At 38.3% G+C, this 19,491-nt stretch overlaps 1 protein-coding gene across 1 annotated transcript; it reads right to left on the bottom strand.

The window, feature by feature from the left end:
- Positions 1-7,531: 7,531 nt before the first annotated feature.
- LOC118566936 (dimethyladenosine transferase 1, mitochondrial-like) lies at positions 7,532-13,256 on the bottom strand. Its single transcript, XM_036150554.1, has 7 exons — positions 13,176-13,256; positions 12,490-12,642; positions 10,760-10,911; positions 10,556-10,664; positions 10,320-10,471; positions 8,072-8,191; positions 7,532-7,564 (listed from the first exon to the last, which is right to left on the bottom strand). Exons 1-7 carry the CDS (start codon positions 13,216-13,218, stop codon positions 7,547-7,549), a joined length of 747 nt encoding a protein of 248 aa, XP_036006447.1. The 5' UTR covers positions 13,219-13,256; the 3' UTR covers positions 7,532-7,546.
- Between the last annotated feature and the right edge of the window lie 6,235 nt (positions 13,257-19,491).

Below are 19,491 nucleotides of genomic sequence, written 5' to 3'. Positions count from 1 at the left end.
CCGTTATTTTTTTAATTCATACGGTGCCTTGCGAGAGCATTCATAAACCTTAAACTTTCTCCCATTTTCTCATTTTAAAAAAACACTAATTTTATGTGAAAGGCCAACACTAAGTAGTGAACAACTGTTAAGTTGTTTTTTTAATGTTCTTTTATAAACAGTCAGATGAGACCAAAATAAAAAAATTTTGGCCTACGTGCAAAATGTTTTGCTAGGACGAAAACTTACACTGCAAGGGTAAAGCATGACGGTGGCAGCATCATGCTGTGGGGATGCTTTTCTGCATCAGGGGCAGTAAAGCTGGCCAGACAGTAAGTAGCGCAAAGGAGTAAAATCCTGGAAGAAAAAACCTGTCAGAGGCTGCAAAAAGACTGGGGTGGGCAGGTATTGTACCTCAGGACAACTGTAACCATACACAGATACCCTCCATTTAACTTGATGAGGTTTAACGTGTCATAAAAGCAAAAATACCTGAATAGTGCTTTTAGTGTGGTCAAGCTTTATTTTAGGAATATCAGGCAAAAAAAGGGGACAAAATGCATACTACACCTCATTTAAAATATTTTCTGTCAAGATTTTTTGCCCTGTGATGAACTAAATACCTTTAAGGTGTACCATTCCTTTTGCACACAGACCACCAGGAAAGGCCTTAGCCCCCTGCTTATCATGCACAGGGTTCAGAGGGATAAAAAGAAAGAAAAGATTTTGACAGCCTGTACCACTCTGGGCTCCTCTATCACATCAAATCCTGAAGAAATACATTGAGGACTGTGGTTGTATTGCGATAAAACAAACATTTTAAAGTGTATGAATATATTTGCCAAGCACCAACCGTGTAGGGTTCAGCTACCATTTATGATTTGAGCCTTTTTTAAATCTCTAGCTTCATTTTGCATCTCCTACAATGACACCAGTCTGCGCCATAGTTAGCCCTGGAGACAGCAGGTTGTGTAAAGGAAGTATCTATTTACTTTCAGATTTGCATCCGACAGAGATGCCTTTATTTTCCAATTCTGCCAGCATGCAAAGAAGCCAAGCGCTGTATTTATAGACAGGCACATTGAGACATAATCAAATCTTTCCTGAAGGATGATTCTGCATGGCTGGGTGTTCACACTCAAGATGAAGATGCCTGATGCAGCATGCACTCAAAAAACTCCTTGACCCCTGACACAAACATAAATTAGACATGTTGAATTAAGAAACGGTTGGGAAAAAAGCTTTCCTCTCAGATAAAAAAAAAAGTTCAGAACAAGCAGATAAATTTATGGATGGAGTGAGAAAAAAAACGAAGAATAGTGAGTTATAGGAACAGGATGCTAGGAGTATGGTGTGCAGCTTTTATGACCTTTAAGCAACATCAACGTAGACATTCGATGCTCCCTGGAAAACGTCACTCAATGTGACACGAGGAGCGCAATGCAATCCTGGGCAAGAGCGACAAATTAAACAGACGGGATAAGATCCTATCGCCTCAGCCCTTATCAATATGGACCCAGCAGCCGCTGATGTAAAACAGACCCAACATTTCCCATCTCATTAGGCCGTACTGGTCAGCTCCTCTACGTTCTAATCAACCAGCCAATCAAACGACAACTGTCCTCCTTCCCTCCTTCAGCTCATGCTATTTTTTTTTTACCCACCAGGCTCAGCAATTTGGCAGCTTTTTTAGCAACTTGTTGTGACTCATTGCTGGTTTGATTACACAGCACTGAACCACGGAAAAGGTTTTTAATCACACTTTGTCTACAGCCACGTCTTTAACATGTCCCCTTGCGTGGCCCATTTCCCACAAGTCCTATTTAAAGGTTGCAGCTGGTGAATATAGGGTAGGAGATCAGACCAGAACAAGGGACAAAATGTAAAACTAAATATGCAAGAGCATCTCAATAAGTTAGAGCACATGTGTCAAACTCGAGGCCCGCGGACCGAATCTGGCCCGTCAAGGCAATTTATCCGGCCCTCAAGAGCCAAAAGATTCATATTGTATCATGAATCCTTGATATATTGTATCCATATATCCTTTTAAATTGTACAAAGTGGCTAGAATTGTGCCTCCTGTAGCGAACGTAGATTTTGTTTTAAACTGTGTGGTAACAGCATTCTGCCACTAGATGTCCACAACACATTAAAACAACCCAGAAATGTCCAAAAAGAGAAAAAGTGATGCAGAATGATAAGAGTTTAAAGTGTAACTCACCCCAATATCAACTTTTTTTTGCAGATAAACAGTTCAAATGGGGCTAAGGGTTCTACTTTTAATGTTACTGTTAAAGTTTTTACATTTTTATGTGAACCGACATGAAATTATCAAAAGTGTTGTCTATATAGGTGCAACCAGCCCTTTTAATGACCTCATGATGCCAAATAGGCCCGATATAGAAATGAGTTTGACATTTATTTCAGTAATTTAATTATGGTTTATAATGAAAGCAGCAACAGACAGCTCTTTCAGCAATTCACTTTTGTGGATTACCCTCCTTATAGACCTCATAATATAAAATTTCTGTATTTAAGTCCTTTTTTTTGGTATTCTATAATGATTTAGAAACTAAATCATCAAAATGAACAGATATAAATGCCTGAAATATATTGTAATGCATTTATACGAGTTTTACTTTCAGAATTGAAATACATAAAAAAAAACGACTTTTCATTAATATTTTAATTTATTGCACCTGTATGATTGAATATAAAGGTTAGAGATAACTATCTCACACATGAAGCACGAAGCTTGAATTTTAACTCATGACAACTAAATTACAAGGACAGGGAAAGCCTTGGTAATTGGGCATCAGTTTGCATAATTTCCTCTCCATTATGACAATCAGTGATCCCTGCGCTACCTTGGGAGTGAGATAACACCTACAACAAGACCACACTGCTTATGTATTGTCTTCAGGCATGTTGGAACAACCGCACGTTTATGAGCCTGAAAAAAAACAATAGTAGTAGCAGCCAAGGGAAAAATATGAAAAAAGATTTTGGCAATCACTTGATTTTCTTTTATTTACATTTTTATGAGTTGGCTTAGCTGAGCTGCTCCTTGCATTTTTAACAGTAAATAATTAGCATCTTGCGGTAGAGTAAGTCAAAATGAAAACTTTATATAGAAAAAGATAAAAGCACTGTGAGAGGATGACCAACATGCGGGTCCCGAGAGAGTTGCAGCTCTTCTCCTTGTCCTGTATATGGCTGTGCATAAAAATCGATACAAAAGATTAAAATCGATGTTTTTAAAAACGACTTAATATCGACATTCTGACTTTCAATATCGATATACCTCCCAACCCCTAGGGGGCGTTATTACAGCACGCCATTACTCTTCACAGCGAGGAAGTGCACGTGAGGTGAATTTACGAAATGGCCGACAGGATTTTAGAAACGCCTTCTTCCCTAAAATCAAACGTTTGGGCACATTTTTGGTTTCTGTGATACGTTAAATGCATTGAAACAAATGCACTTTATTTTCCTGTTAATATATCAGTGTTCAATAAATTGAAAATAAATATAATATTTGGCTGGTTTTGTTGATTGAATGCCTTTGGGCATTAATTTGAAAGTAATAAATGTCGATATTGGAGTCAAATCAAATCAAGCTGAGCTATATTGAGAATCATACTGTATTGTGAGCTATGCATCGAGAATCGTATTGAATCGGCTCATTCTAGATGATACCCAACCCTAGTCCTGTACGGGTCGCAGTGACTTGACTGATCTGTCATGGCTGCCCTTTTAACAATGAGTTGCAGGGAATTTATTTTCAACGATTATATATTAAAAAAATATTACGTCCCACCCACGTTTGACTTCTTTTTCCTCCAAGGAACCTTTACACACATCTGTCATTCAGCTGCTGAAGTTACACCAATCGATCCACTAGGGGGAGCCGCGCACAGCTAAACCAGAAAGTTCTGTGACTTCACAACACAGGCCATGTTTGTCTTTCTTGATGGGTAAGTGTGTAAAAAATAAAGCAATTCAATTCAATTTTTGCTTGTTTACACAGCTCACATGAATGCAGTAACCCCAACCCCTCCTTTGAAGCAACACACTATTCATCTATCGAGATCTACCCATCCGTTTTAAATTAATTTAGGCAGATTAAGTACCAGTCAATGTCATGGTAAAGCTGGTTTGTAATTAATCACATTATTATTTTAATACCCGTGTGGGAGCAAGTTTTCAGACTGACCGTCAGGGAGCACTGCCCTACATGTTTTTGGCTTCCCAATGAATAATAATAATAATAGTAAAAAAAAAAATCTAATATGAAAATATTAAAAGCCGGTTATGCTCATTAGGCATTCAAATTATTTGTAATGCAATCTTGTAATCTTTGTAATGTCGCTGTAATTTTATACTGATTCTTGATGCTAAACTGGTCTGCCACCGCAGTTCTAATAATTATTAATTCGAGCTAGATTCCTAAGAAAATTACCATTTCTAGCACATAAAACGTTGTTTTAAAGATTAATTAAATGCAAACTGTGGGCCGAATGTGAAGCACTGATCAATATTGTACTCCCTAATGAGCGGTGGATAAAAAAAAAAACAACAACAGTACTTAACATACCATTCAATCTCATTCATACTTTAATACAGAGTTAATTAGTGGAGGTCAAATTGTTGCCAGCGAGGTAGGTTCATAAGCTAAACATGCTTTTTTTTGGTTCATTACCAGTTCAGTACAATATATTATACAATGCAATTATGTATTAAATTTACATTAATGGCAACCATTCATATTATAGTGATGTGAAAACTTGCTTTAATTAGAAACTATTGTTTTAATTTTCTAAGTTAAGCATTACAGTGCATTTACGTCAATGTTATTAACTTTAGCATTAGGTCAATTCTGTGTTCTGTTTTGCAACAAATTGTAAGTGCACCATTGATATTCTTCTAGGCATTATTTAACAAGTATTTAATCAGAAAGCTCCGTTTCTGAACGCCACAGCCTTTATGAGTTCTCTACTCGCACCTTTTTATGTTGTTTCATAAACTCGGCAGGGCATTTTACTGGTCCTGCATTACACATAATTACTTTAACGTGCCGCAGTAAACAATGCTGACCTGTACAACTTATGAATTATACTACATGACATTATCAGCGAGGGCGCTTGCGTGCTGTTGAAGGGGTGACAATATTTAGAAATCTCTCAGTCTTTTACAGGGCCTCGGCAGCAGGAAGTGTGCTCATCAAAGAGTCATCATCTGATCTAATGATCTGAGTTCAACCAAGTACCACTGAAACATTTACAGGGAATAGATGGAGGTTGCCTGGCAAGTGCAAAGTGCTGATTTAAACTGTGGCAAGCATGTATGCTTAGAAATTTCCCACAGCTAAATCTAACTCAATGTTTTTGAAATAGGAGTTTTCAAGATTTCCCCTACTTTTCACACAGATCATAAAAGTTTTGATGAAAATATTTAGTCAACAGCCTCAAAACAACATTGTTTGTAAATTAAGTTGCCTAAAAAAAACCTAAATGAACCCAATTAGGTTTATAAAATAATGTTGAAATTAAGATGGAGCGGGAGATCGACAGGCGGATTGGTGCTGCGTCTGCAGTGAAGCGAGCACTGTACCGGTCTGTTGTGGTGAAGAGAGAGCTGAGCCAAAAGGCGAAGCTCTCGATTTACCGGCCGATCTACGTTCCTACCCTCATCTATGGTCATGAGCTTTGGGTCGTGACCGAAAGAACGAGATCCAGGGTACAGTGGCTCTCCCACAGACATAGGGTCATGGATAGATGGATGTTAAAATTAACCAAAGCACTGAGACCAAAAGATTTGTAAGATTGAAGAAAGTTGGCACGTATCAGATTACTTCAAATATCAAGTAGTGCTTTAAAATCTTTTGCTATATTAGGCGCAAAAGTGGATTTTAATATGAATCAGTTACCTTTTGTGATGAAAATAACAGAGCTCTGGTGCGACCTACTTCTCTCAGAGGTCTGATGTGCATTGCTTCAGCATAACTGAATGTTATCTTTGAGCTTAACAGACATGCATAGTCTTGCAAAAGTATACATAGTTTTTTCATTTTTTGTGTGTGTTGATTATATCTTGGGCGACAGACAAAACAGTGTGTAACTGTGAAGCAGAAGGAACTACATGCAATCTGATGGGTTTCCTTAAAAACAAAACTTTTGGAACTAATCTGTATGATGATATGATTTTAGGTGACATGTGTTGGTGCTATATAAATAAACTGAATTGAAAAGAAATGTATTACATTTATGGTTTTGGCACAGTACCTCAACTAGAATGGCTCAATTAAAGTCCGGACACAACTCTAACCCATGGATCTTAACCAGAGCTGCACAATACATATGAAATAGCAATTTTAATGTGCCAAATATTACAATTGTAACAGGCTGCTTGCCAGCACTATGTGGTAGGATATCATATTTCAAGTTCCCTGAGTTCACCCTCTGCATGCACATCACAAAAAGGCATTTTACTGCCCTGGATGCAAAAAAATAAATAAAAAAAACCTCAAGTATATGAGAAAAAACAAAGTGAGTAAAATGTGAGTCATTTGAAATAGTTTTTGCTATTGTAGTTGTGATTAATAACAATAAGGTGTTTTACCGACATCATGCAGTCCTCATCAAAACCATTTCATTGTAGCTCTGACTTGTCATTTAGAAAAAAAAATTAGAAATCCATGTTTCATTTACCAACCAGTTCACAATTCGTAACTACTTTGTGCTGGTCTGTCACATAAAATCCCAATTATAAAAACATATGTGTGGTTGCTTGTAATGTGATAAAGTGCAAAGAGCATAAATACTTTCAAACTTTGTTCAAAAAGTTAAACTGTTGTCTTCCGCTAACTCAAAGTAATCCTTCAGTCAAAGAATGGATGCCGTCTTTGCAGCAAAGAGACCAGTAGTCTTTGATCTCTAACAAGCTTTTGCCTCAGTGTTGAAAATTATCCGCGCACTGATTAGAAAAAAAAGAACTGCATTCAAATTAAACTGAATTTCAGTCAAAACAAGAATTAGCAAAAACAAAATCAAAAGGATTTAAAAAACAATATATCTACACTTCATCGTGTGCATCTCTACATGTAAATAGACACGAGTAAATATTTTAAAGCACCAAGCAGCGTGCTCCAGACCCGTTAAAGCTGCAGTTTGACAAACACCGAAAAATGAGAGGCTCAAGAGAGAACAAACGGCGAAAAGAGACAGCAGAGGGCGATGAAATAATCATTGGAATCTCTTCTAAGAGAATGAACAATCAGTGCTGTGCAGCTCACACTGCTGCATTTTACTCTTTGCAGGAGATTAAATATTTACCCCGGGTAGGTCTCCTAAAGAACTTGCACATCTTTAAGGGACCGTCTGACAACCACCTGACACCTAGCCGCTTAATCCAAGAAAAGAAAAAAAACAGGGTTTCGCCTCTGCCATGGCTCTTCTATCATTTGCAAGAATGGAGATGAGCCCCTTGAGCTTTTCAAAAGACTATAGTCTGATTCAAAATATCTCAGAGGAACTCTTTATTCACCAACATGAGTCCTTGTATTTTCTTAATGGGTTCCCTGGTCCTAGAAAAAACCAAAAAAAAAAAACAATCACTGATTAAAAGAAAAAGTCTCGTGTTACATAAGCCAAGATCGTCTTTCTTCTGCTACTGAGACATCTGTGTGGGTGAAAAGATAAAGACGGAGATATTGGGCCTAAAAAAAGAACAAGGCTCTCATTACAAGGCACCGGGAGATTGTGCCACATCTCAAATACCCACCAGGCATCATTACAACCCAGAAAGGGTCCAGAGACTGAAGAGAGAAAACACTGATTTAAAACTGAATGAAGCCTAAAAGCAAAAAAAAAGGGAAGGAGGGAGGAGAGAGTAATGGGGAGAGATGAAGGGCTCTGACGGGAACGTGGGACCAGATGAGGAGAGCCAAGAGTCACCTGAGGGCAAAAGACATCCACCAGCTGCAACCTCTCAAACAGTGACCGAAAACCGAAAAGCAGAAGGATGGTGCTGATAAAATTCATTAAACAGACGGGGGGCCTGTGTGATCAGCAGATAAATTAAAATGTCCTACCTCTGGCTTAGGAACAAACGCTCGGCCAGGAATGACGAAGCACTTGTGGACGGTGCAGAGATACTGAGCCATGATGGACAGACGACTTCTCTGTTTGCTGCCGGTGCTGGCTGTCAATCTCTGGGTGAAGTAAAAAAAATCAAAAAAATCTTTAAATTATGAATAGATGTTCAACAAGATCATTTTGTGAGGGTTTATTATTGGGCTTTCGTAACAAACGGTGTCTACACAAGCGGCTCACAATGACTTTGAATATTATCAACAATTTTGTTTATTTCAGTAATTCAAACTGAAATGTGGAACTCAGATTCAGGACATATGGTGCTATAGTTCATGTGTTAATTTAATCTGAACGATTATCAGAATCCACTTTGACTGCCACGTTTGCGCAAACAAAGAGGCAATATGACTTTCATTCCACTTTATTATCAATAACAGACATAAAACATAAGAGGAAAATAGAAACTTTATGGTGAATATGCATTTATACATTTTTGTTTCTGGAAAAGAGGAAGACATGGCTGGATTAGTGCAAATAAGCATGGTATCAATCTCAGTACCCTGACTGTTAAGTGTCTGTCAAATTAACATCCTGGGGGAAGAAACTTTCTTTGTGGTGGCTGGTTTTAGCAAACAGTGCTCAGTAGGGCTGGATGATATTGTCAAAAATTATATTCACTGCAATTCAATTTTATTTATATATCACAAATTCATGACACATGTCATCCTAATGTACTTTCCAAAGTCAAATTCAATCAGATCATAGAATTGGTCAAAAAAATTCCTATCTAAGGAAACCCAGCAGATTGCATCAAGTCTTGACAAGCAGCATTCACTCCTCCTGAAAGAGCATAGAGCTACAGGGAGAGTCGTCTGCATTGTTCATGGATTTGCAGCAATCCCTCATACTGAGCAAGCATGAAGCAATAGGTGGAAAGGAAAACTTCCCTTTAACGGGAAGGAAAAAACTCCAGCAGAACCAGGCTCAGTGTGAATGGTCATCTGCCTCGACCGACAGAGGGTTAAAGAATATCACGATATATTTCTTAATATCGGTTGATGCAATGATTACAATATCAACATAAACAAAACAAAAGCCTCAGAAAGATTGCAAAGAACGGCCACAACAGATGCATGTACAAACGGATGACAAATATTTTTTCCATGTTCAAATATTTGCTTTAAAAACATAAAACACATAAAATTACAAAAAACCTAGAACGTCAGTCAGTGGCAAATGCTGTAATCATATAATGTAATGTATGTATATTGTAATGTATATTGAAATATGTCATATTACCTTTATTGAATAAATTAATATTGCTATATATATATATATATATATATATATATATATATATATATATATATATATATATATATTTATTTATTTTTATTTTTTTTTTTTTTATATTGATATTGAACTATTGCCCACCCCTAACGCTTGGTGCCGCTGATCTGAAGCTAAAAGTATAAACAGTTTCTGTGGAGATGTTAGCTGTCCTTTTCCTGACCCCAGACATGTACAGGTCCTGCATGGAGGGAAGGTCAACCTGGAAGACCGTCTCTGCAGACCTGATTGTTTGTTGTAGTTGAGCCAAATGAGCCAAACCCCGCAGTGACAGACTAACACAAAACAGACTGAATAATGGCAGTGTAGGAGACGAGTTGGAGCAGGAAGTGAAGTCTCTGCTGGGCCTTCTTCCAAACATATATGTGCGAGGACCATCTCAGGCAGCGTGGTGGAGGCGGAGCAGGGGGTGTTCTCCAGAATTCACCATCATCTCCACTGTCTTGAGAGAGTTATGCTCCAGCTGGTTCTGACCACACCAGTGGACCAGCCGATGCACCAGCTGTCTGTATGCAAACTTATCGCCGTTCTGGATTGGACCAGTGGCAAAACTGAATTAAGTTGTGCTCAAAAATATTCTAAACTCTGGCAGATCTAGATTTAAAGAGATTTTTATACAATCAAGAAGTAGGAAGGAAGAGAGGCAGGTGGCTTTCAAAATATAACCATGTATAAAACACGTGATACACAGAAACATAAAACGAGAGACAGAAAAATGGATAAATAACAGAAAGATTGACAGAGACAGAAGCTGGCTGCTCATATAAAGCTGTATTCTGTGATATTAATGGAAAGCTAATATCCATTAGCATTATGTTAACTGTTAATTTTATGCTAGTTTTGTTATTTTTCCCACATTTTTGATACCATGAGAAACCACAGCCTGCACCCACCCACCTCTGCCACCTCTTTCTGGAATGTGAGGGTGAGTCGGGTGCGTCCAAAGCTGAACGGACCCGTCCTGTCCGCCATGTTTTCCAGCCACTTGATGATGAGCGGCGTTGAGACACTGAACGGCAGGTTCCCAATGATGTGAAGGTTTGGAGGCTCTTTAAAGAAAGCAAACATTTTAACCATTAAAACGTATTCCACTCAGATTCACGTCACACCTGCTGTCGTTTCGTTCCTCTCACCTTCCTCCCAAGGCTTCGAGATACCTGCAGGGAATCCTCGATCCATCCTGTAGTTGAGTATGTCTCCGTGAACAATCCTTAGGCGGCCTGGTGCCGCCTCAGACAGCAGCTGAGAAAACAGCATCGTCAACAACTTCCACAGGACCCGCTCAGCAAACAATCTCTCTGTAAGCGGCCCAAAACAACTCTGGCTGTTTAATTTACCTTCAGTCCAGGGATGAAGCGTGAATCCTTCTCCACGACGAGCACATCTGCCGCTTCCGCATTGAGAATGGAGCGGGTGAGCCCACCAGGACCAGGACCCACCTCACAGACGTGGGCACCCCTTAAACTGCCGGCCTGGCGAACTATCTTGTCTGGAAACATTGAAGGCAACGATTCAATAACTTTTTTTGTTTTTTTTAACACATCAGTATGCACATTTAACTACTTCAGATGATTCAGGTCCTGCAAATACAAACCATACCCCCTCTAATCACGTCTTTATCAGCGTCTTGAGCCTCTAAATTGAGATTGATACCACCCAATGCTTCAATAGCACTAAGCCTCTGTCTGATGAAGTGCGCATTAATCTAACAACCACCTTGCCAAAGGACGAGAGAGCGGATTCGACCTGCACTTCATCACTTATAATCATATTACTGCCGTGGGTCTCAAAGATTGCAAAAAAACCCAACAAAAAAAACACGGAGTCAGTCACTTTAGGAGAGCTATCACAATTACCCTCAAAAATACATGAAAGGCTAAAAGTGCTGCAGTATATTAAAAAGATGAATCACTCCACAAGGATTTCCACAATATTTTAACTACATGTAAAATAAATAAATGTAAAGTCATGAATGACATTTATAAACACATATTGAAAAGACAAATTTAAAATGTTGATTCAGCATATCAAAAAAAACCACTTATTTTTTAGCACCTGTGCAACATTGCGTATGAAGAACCAGAGTGGTTTTTGTCAAATGCACTGATCTGATTGATTAATCTACACAGCAGTCAGCTCCCGACCAAAACTGGAGAGTATAGGTCACTGAGATTGATGAATGAGGCCAATAAAATAAAGTCATTATGTGTGACAGCATGACACCAAAATGAATAAACATACCAAAAATGTTTTTTTTTTTTAAATAAAATAGATTTAAAAATAAATAAATTACTAAACTAAAAACCTGGGGCTGCGCCTGAAAATGTCTTTTGGGTAAGGACGCTTTAGCCAAAGCAGAAGTGCTTTAGAATTCGCCATGATAAATGCTGTCCGAATAGTGCAGTCAGTAAGGAAGGAGGTAGGAAAAGGAGCCTGTAAGCTTCTTCTCACGGATACTTTAGCATAGGGACCTAGCAATGGCCCTTACCAGCGCTAAGGAGCTGTAAGGAATCCCACAATCCTTTGCATGACACAACATATAAGCACAGATCACCTCACGGAAATGAACGTTAATTTTCCCCTTGCCCTCCAGGCTTTAGATGGTTCCCTGCTTCAACACAACTGGTTTCAATTGATGGCTGATTCTGAAGCAGGTGTGTTAAAGCTGGGGAACATCTAAAACATGCAGGGCTGCAAAGAGAAAAACGTCCTTGAGACTTTTATTGTAAGTGTAGATAAACCACTTTGTATTGTTTTAAATTATAATACATCGTATTGTTGTGATTAATACTTCTACACCAGTTGTTTGAATTAAATCTAGACTGCAGTTCACATCCGTTCAGTCATGTTACGATTTGTGATCGGATTTTCAAGCTCTTGACAGGATTTCAGGAGATTTGCTTCTAAGATTGCGTGTCTCTCTCCTTAAGAGTCTCAGTTTTTCTCTTGTGCAAAATATTCCGTATAGCCTTTGTGTATAAAACGTGCTCGGTCAATAAAGACTGACTGATGTGCATTCAGAACACAGGAAGCAGACAGTTGGAAATACGGTATCCAGAAGACTAACCCGTGAGCTTCAAGTCCAGCAGAAAGTTCTGAGAAAGCTGCTTCTCCGCTCGCAGGTTGTACAGTTTTATCAGCTCACCCACCGAGGGCAGCGGAGGCAGACGCAAAGATCCCATTGCCCTTGAAGCTGCCATTGTGCAAGTGGATACTAAAGCTATCAAATACAAAGAAGAGAAACCCGTGTTATATTCAGAGGAATGGCAGGAGGTGCAATTATATGCACAACAGATTCATTATGAGGCTGATAATCAAGTTTTAATAGCTTAAAAATGATCTCCTACGTCACATAGTGGCGTTGCAACAGAACATTAGTTTCATTATATTTACACTCAACATCTCGAGATGTGTTTAATTTCTTTGTTTGAGAACATCAACAAGGAAATACCGATAAAGCTTCATTTTTTCACACTTTCAATGCGAAACATTTAGATGTATGTCCCTGTAGCTCTAACTAATCAGGGAGGGGGACATAAAGATCACAGCGCTTGTTGACAGCTGGGACAACCGTTAGCATTTGCAGCTTATGTTAGCATCCTGGTACACATGCTGTTGACAGAGCCAGCGGGAAAGCTTTTAATATCGACGAAACGCTGGTTGTAATAATAATAACGGGTTTAAGGTTACTATTTTACTACGAGCCGAGTGGTAAAATGACATAAGGCTGGAAAAGCTAAATTGTTTACCCACGTTTGTCTCCGGTATCACGTTTCTCTCCGGTGCGCTTCCTCATACGTCAGGGTGTCGATGTCCAATGAGCTAACAGGGAGCAATTCTTTTCAACCAATCAAATGAACGAAGGTGCCGTTTTGTTTTGCCCTTGAGAACGTGTTCTTGGTTGAGGTAATGTTGCACTTCAGCCAGCAGAGGGAGACATTTCTCTCATTATTTTTCCAGGATTCACAACAACAAAACAGCACTTGTTTCCAAAGCGGGATCAACAGTTACAAGTGATGGGCTTCAATAAAAGCGACATTATTAATTTTTTTTATTAATTCTAACAAAAGCATAAATTTCTAACAAAAGCATAAAACTGTCTTGCATTCAAATTGCAAGAAAGTATTATAATAATTGTTAAGGTAGTTTAATTTTTTTTACTAGGTCTGTGTTTAATTGGCTCATTAGCAGTGTACACTTCAGCGAACTTACTGTGGTTCCAAGAAATCCCCACTCTTATTTTGTGAGTCAGAAGCTAAAGGTTTTAGGAAACTACTTGGAGCAACAAGCCATCGCGTCTTTATTTTCCAGAACCTTTCTTCCTGTTATACCTGACATCTGAGATTACTTACACTAAATACAAACACACAGAAGCAAGGGCTAAAAGAGATGATGACACATGAGATGATGAACCCAGAAGCAGAGGGCACCTGGTTGGAAATTGAAAAACACCAACTAGCCAGGTTTATGTTTTATTTCCTGAAAACATTTAGAATGGCATAAAAGTGTCCATTTTGAGGAAAATAAAAACACAGCACAATGTGGCATGATCACTACCGTGAATAAAGACTAAACCATTTAGAAAGGTTGCAAATATCCAGAACTATTTTCTTTAAGGGTGCAATGTGATAAACACTGCTAAAGTTTACTTTATCCTGTTGATCCAGCGATCTATCTTCAGCACAGACTCCAGATTTTAAAATGGCTCCTGGCCACAAATCAATAAAAAAACAAGGATTCTGCCTTTGTCTTAATTTTATTCCTAATTATTTTCGCAGTAAATGTAACCACAAAAACCTTTACTCCAAAGTAGATCTGGGTGCTCCTGTCCTCTCTCCCATTGATTAATACATCAAGAGTGACCCAAATCCCATCCTTGCTGCTGAGCTAAGACTAAAAACATTATTACAGCCCTAAAAACAGAAAACAATCAATCCCCCAAAAAACTGGAAAGTGTATGTCTGACCGACTATAACACAATCGTGCTAGTCTACCAAGATTTACAGATCTCTTTTCTACAAAAATCTCACTGTTTTGCTAATTTTCACAATACTTTCATGCTTTAGTTACTCTGAGGTGTTTTCTTATAGAATCATACATATTGCATAGTTTTTCTCACATCGTTTTGTAAATCAGCTGCTGTCTTTCCGCTATTCAACTTATCTGAATATGCCGTATTAGCAATAATTTCACAATATTTTCTTTTTTTCCTCTTACTGGCAAGTCCATCTCCTTCTGCTGCAGAACTTAACTTTAAATTAGCTTGTTATTCATATTATTAATCTAGTTTCCTCACTGTGGGATAAAAAATTAGCTTTTACGTTGTTATTTAAAGAAAATAGATTTTTGCTGTGAAGCGTTTTCAGATTTACGGTTTTGGCCTTCATGGCCAAACGTTTGGACACCACTGCCCGAATGATCTAAAACAGAAAACGTTTGTTTTGTCAGACAGCGAGAATAACAAAGGTAATGTGTACTTTTATTTGATGTATATAAATATCTGCTATATCTATTGATCAATCAATTAGTAAGTGAGAAGTGTTTTTTTGTCACTTTTTTTATTTTCTACCCATAGTTAGCCTCATCTGTGTTTATTTCATGGCAAAGGCTCTAATGTTCTTATGTTTGGGGCGGTGCTTGTGTGAAAGGTTTCCCCATGTTCTAAAAACAAACATCGCATAACAAATTAAATACATATATTATTTTTTTTACACCAAAATTTTGAAATGACAAGAAGACAGGGTTGTAATGTACGTTCATTATAATTTTACAACTTGTAAAAAGCTGTGTATATAAAGCGAGGCCTAAGTATTTGTGTTAAACTGGCTGATGCACAGCTGTTGTTTGGACTGAGCCCAACAGCTGTGTGGTCTCCCCTCTTTGCTCCTGCTGGGGCACAGACGGGCCAAGCTCGGTTTGGAAATACCCGCCGCCTTCACTGTTTGGCAGATGACTGAGACTTTTGTGCCTTGCTGTGGCTGACCTTGGGACGGAGGCTCAGACTCTGAAGAGGGGAGACCGAAAAAAGCACAATGCCGGATCAGGCTGCTATGGCAACCCCTTTAAACCAATCACAGATCATGATATGCGTTATAAAGTATTAGAGGAAGCCCTTTTTTTTTTTTTTGAAACAGTAAAAATCTCTTCGAGTCACTAGGCCTGTGTGCCTCTGTAGCATGCGTCCAACAAATGCAGGAAATGAGAAGTAAGTAATTAACATTTCTAGGTTGGTATGTCATCACAAATAGTGAGACATCAGAGAAAGAAAAAAAAAAACACAAAGACAGAGTTGCAAAAGAATATATAATTTCTGACCCAAAAAGACTCACATCAATAAACACAAAAACCACAAGAGACGAAACGCCCATACGTTCAGCCCGGTCGTATTCCTATGATGATAATCACCTGCTGGGTCTCTGTTTTCCACTCATTTAGCTGAATGTGTTATGGATGATTCAACAAGTTCAGCAGGGTTAAAAGCCCCCAAAGTAAAACCAGATGTACATGATTATGAATGTTCTGTTTACTATAGAAACTCCCAGCTAAATAGTACTTTTCAACTACCACATAAATAACGAGGAGTCTACATGCAAATTGCAGTAGAATCATTATGACGAATTAGATGCAGTATTACAGTATTTGGGAAGTGTATTAAGCAGCAGGATATATTTTGCTCTTATGCATAAATACTGATATAAGTCCACATTTATAATGATCTTTCAAACATGTGATCAGTTTTAAGTTGTTTATAACTATAAGGGAACAGTAGACAGATTTTTTGATTTGGCTCAACTTCAGAGTTTTATGATGAACAGGAGTTTGAGTAAAAGTTGCATGATGTCATTAGGATTTTTCTTTATGAATGCTAAAATATGCACATTAATCAGTTTTGGACATGACAGCATTCCTGTGTTTGGAAAAGGAAATTCTAAACCCTGATTCCCTTGTCTGTAAATCTTTTCTTGCAAAAAAATCAAAAAAACATATTTTGGCACAAGACCACATAAATGTAGCTGTGGTGCTTTAGCATTGAAATTCCTGTGGTGATGATTGTAATCCGGTGATACATGTTCTGTGGTGTTTTTGTGGCTGTCTGAGATTTCTTGGTCTTTTTCATTTTTTCACGATAAATTACTATGAGGCGTTCTGAGTCCTGTGGGACAGCTTGAAAGTTTGGTGGTGTTGTGGAAATTTTTATGAAAACACGATCTTTGTTTTATTAAAATAGGAAATGATTTCCAACTTTGAGATGGGTGAAACACAAAACTACTCAACCCTCCCAAACGTACATCACTGTGCAAAACAAAAGTTTTGGATTCCCACTAACACATTGACAGATTTGTTTGTGTTCATTTGAGGTGATGTATTTATTTTTTCTTTGGAAAGTTTAGCTTTTGCTTTGGACTTTAGTTGTTTTACCTGACAAGCGTTTTAAATGCATGTTGATCGGATTATCAATTGGCATAAACCACCCCTGTCATTCTGATTACAATTTCATTCTGATCGTACTTAATCCGATCACAAAATTCCTGTCCGATCACAAATATCTTTACATGACGCTTTTTTATTCAGATCGGCCCTTTATTTCGATTATTTTTGTCCATGTAGATGTAGATAGTGTGTGATTCCTCCACAAAACTGTACAGGTCAAGACTACAACAGGCAATTAGGTCTGCAAAAAGGTTATTCAGGGCTTACCTTTCCTTCCATCCAGGATCTGTAAAAGGCCAGGATCAGATTAACATCTCTGCAGACTACACGTGTCCTGCACACAATCTGTTTTGACTTTTACCTTCAGGTCAGAGCTACAGAGCCCTTTTACCAAAAAAAAAAAAAAAAAAAAAAAAAAACAGCCACAACAGAGACATTTTCTTCTACCAGGCTGTCAAGCTGATGAACAATTGACAGTCATTGTTCCCAGATCATTACCCAGCTTATTTCCACCAATCATCCTTTGGTCATGGCAACAGCAAACAAGCTTAAATTGGAGGCAGCTGGACCTTTTCTCAAAATATCTCAACACCTATCCAGGCAGCTCACAATTGACAAATATTCCTGGATAGATGTCAAAATGTAGTCAGAGAAACTGAGCGAGAGTCTGGTTGCCTCCGATTTAAGCCAGTTTCATATTTAGTTAGGATTTCTACTTTCCTTTTTTGTATATTGTACTTGAAATGTCTTAATTGAGAGCATAGAGAAAACTAAGTCAGATTCCTTGTTGTATGACCTATTTTGGGGATTAAACCTGATTCTGTTATTGTACATGTAAGCTTTCAGTTCACAAATATAGATTTCCTTGTCGCCTGCTTTAGCTTCCACCAAGAAGGATTGTTTAGTTCTATTCCTAACTATTAGATTTTGACCAAATGTGTTAATAATTTCAGGTTGAAGCGATTGAATCATTTTTTAAGGTTGAAATCGTAACATAACAACTTCACTAAATTTATAAACAAGAACTGGGTTTCTAAAATTAAAGTTTGACTAGACTTTGGATTTCCCAAAGCCTCAAATATATACAACCCACTGATATTTGGATAAACGTCCACTGGACCACACATGTCTTGTAGCAAAAATCCAGGAACCACCAAGGCTCAAGCCAAACATAAACCTGAAGATCCTGGAAATCAAGTAACACACTGAAGCAAGTTTTACATTAAAATGAACCGAGAGGGTGCTGAAAATAAATCCCTGCTCCAAAATCAAACCCTTCAAGCAAGACTGAACTTTAATGCCACCCACATGGACAAGTCGAATGCCTTTTGTTGAAAGATTCTATGGTAAGATGAGACAAATATTGAGATGCCAGGCCGCAGTGACAATAAATAGGATTTCACAAATAAAGATGAGGCTTTCAAATGTAAGAAGACGGTGCATTCAAGCATGGTGGCAGTTGCATCATGGTATGGGGCTGTTTTGCTGCCAATGGAACTAGTGCATCCCACAAGGTGTGAGGAGCAACAGGGAAAAACTACCTCCAATTTAAAGTTTATCTCAAATCAACTGCTGGTTGCAATGTAGCCTCAGTTGGGAGCCCCAAAAGGACAGCAATCCTGTGCACACATCAAAACGGGTTGTGGATTAGATATAGCAAGTTTATGGATGAATGGATTCTTTCTCTACAAAGCCCCCAACCTTGACCCTGTTGAAAATGTATGGTCCATTCATGAAAGCTGTCCATGAAGAGTAATAAGTCAGTTTGTAAAACTCTTCCAGTTCTGATAAGAGGGGTCAAATATCCAGCCATAAGCTTGTTGACTGCATGTAGTTTTTCTGCAAATCAGGACCGTTAACCAAAATATCAGGGTTGTATCTATATCCTAGAACCTGTAAGTATCATTTGGTCCCTGTTGGGATTAAAACCCTTCAACTGTCATGAGTACAACGGTGTCGTCACAGAATGCATTTTCTGACTTGGCATTTTGGGGGTGACAGTAAGGAGGCTAAAGTAAATCCACAAAAAGTGCAAGCTTGTGCAACCAATTCTTGCTGTTAAAATCCATTGAAGTTGTTAGTTGTATTAATGAGCCCACTACAAAAAAAGTTTAAATGTATAATTAAAAGCTCAAAATTACTAAGCTATTCAGGGCACTGTATGTACTCAGCCTTACAGTCTCCCTGTAAAAAGTATAATTTGCTGTCATGTTTTAATCTACAAGCAGCTACAATAGAAAAAAAAAAATACAGAGGACAGGTAACAACCTCCACTAGATTGTCTTTATCTAGTCCACCCTTATTTCCTACTAGGGAACAATGCAGCTGTTTTTTGGGACTTTAAACAACTAAATCCTCTTTACCTCTTTTAATACATTTCTCCAGGTACTCTCTTGGCTTCCTTTTACAGTCTAAAATGTTCATGTTAGGTTAAGTGGCCACTTTTGTGCATGCATGGTTGTCCATCCAGTGTGTCCCTATGTGGCCCCTGTGATGCAACTTTTCCAAGGTGTAACCTGCCTCTCACTTTTGAGTGTTAAACCAGTTCACCAAATGACACTACAAGGATTAAGAGGGCTCTATAAAATGAAGGTTGCAGTGCCGTGCACAGACATCTTGGGGAAGGGGGGTGGGCGGG

Source organism: Fundulus heteroclitus, chromosome 19, assembly GCF_011125445.2.
Source record: "Fundulus heteroclitus isolate FHET01 chromosome 19, MU-UCD_Fhet_4.1, whole genome shotgun sequence".
NCBI classification, from domain to species: Eukaryota; Metazoa; Chordata; class Actinopteri; order Cyprinodontiformes; family Fundulidae; genus Fundulus; species Fundulus heteroclitus.
Note: the sequence above shows the minus strand (reverse complement) of the source record. Positions and strands in the feature narration are given on the sequence as shown.

What these genes read in the sequence shown, in the direction of transcription:
- LOC118566936 (XM_036150554.1), bottom strand. Translation starts at nt 13,218, where the DNA reads ATGAGGAAGCGCACCGGAGAGAAACGTGATACCGGAGACAAAC. An exon ending in GCTTCATCCCTGGACTGAAG is followed by an intron (nt 10,665 to 10,759) that starts GTAAATTAAACA and finishes CTGTTTTCTCAG; the next exon opens with CTGCTGTCTGAGGCGGCACC. An exon ending in CTCGAAGCCTTGGGAGGAAG is followed by an intron (nt 10,472 to 10,555) that starts GTGAGAGGAACG and finishes CTTTCTTTAAAG; the next exon opens with AGCCTCCAAACCTTCACATC.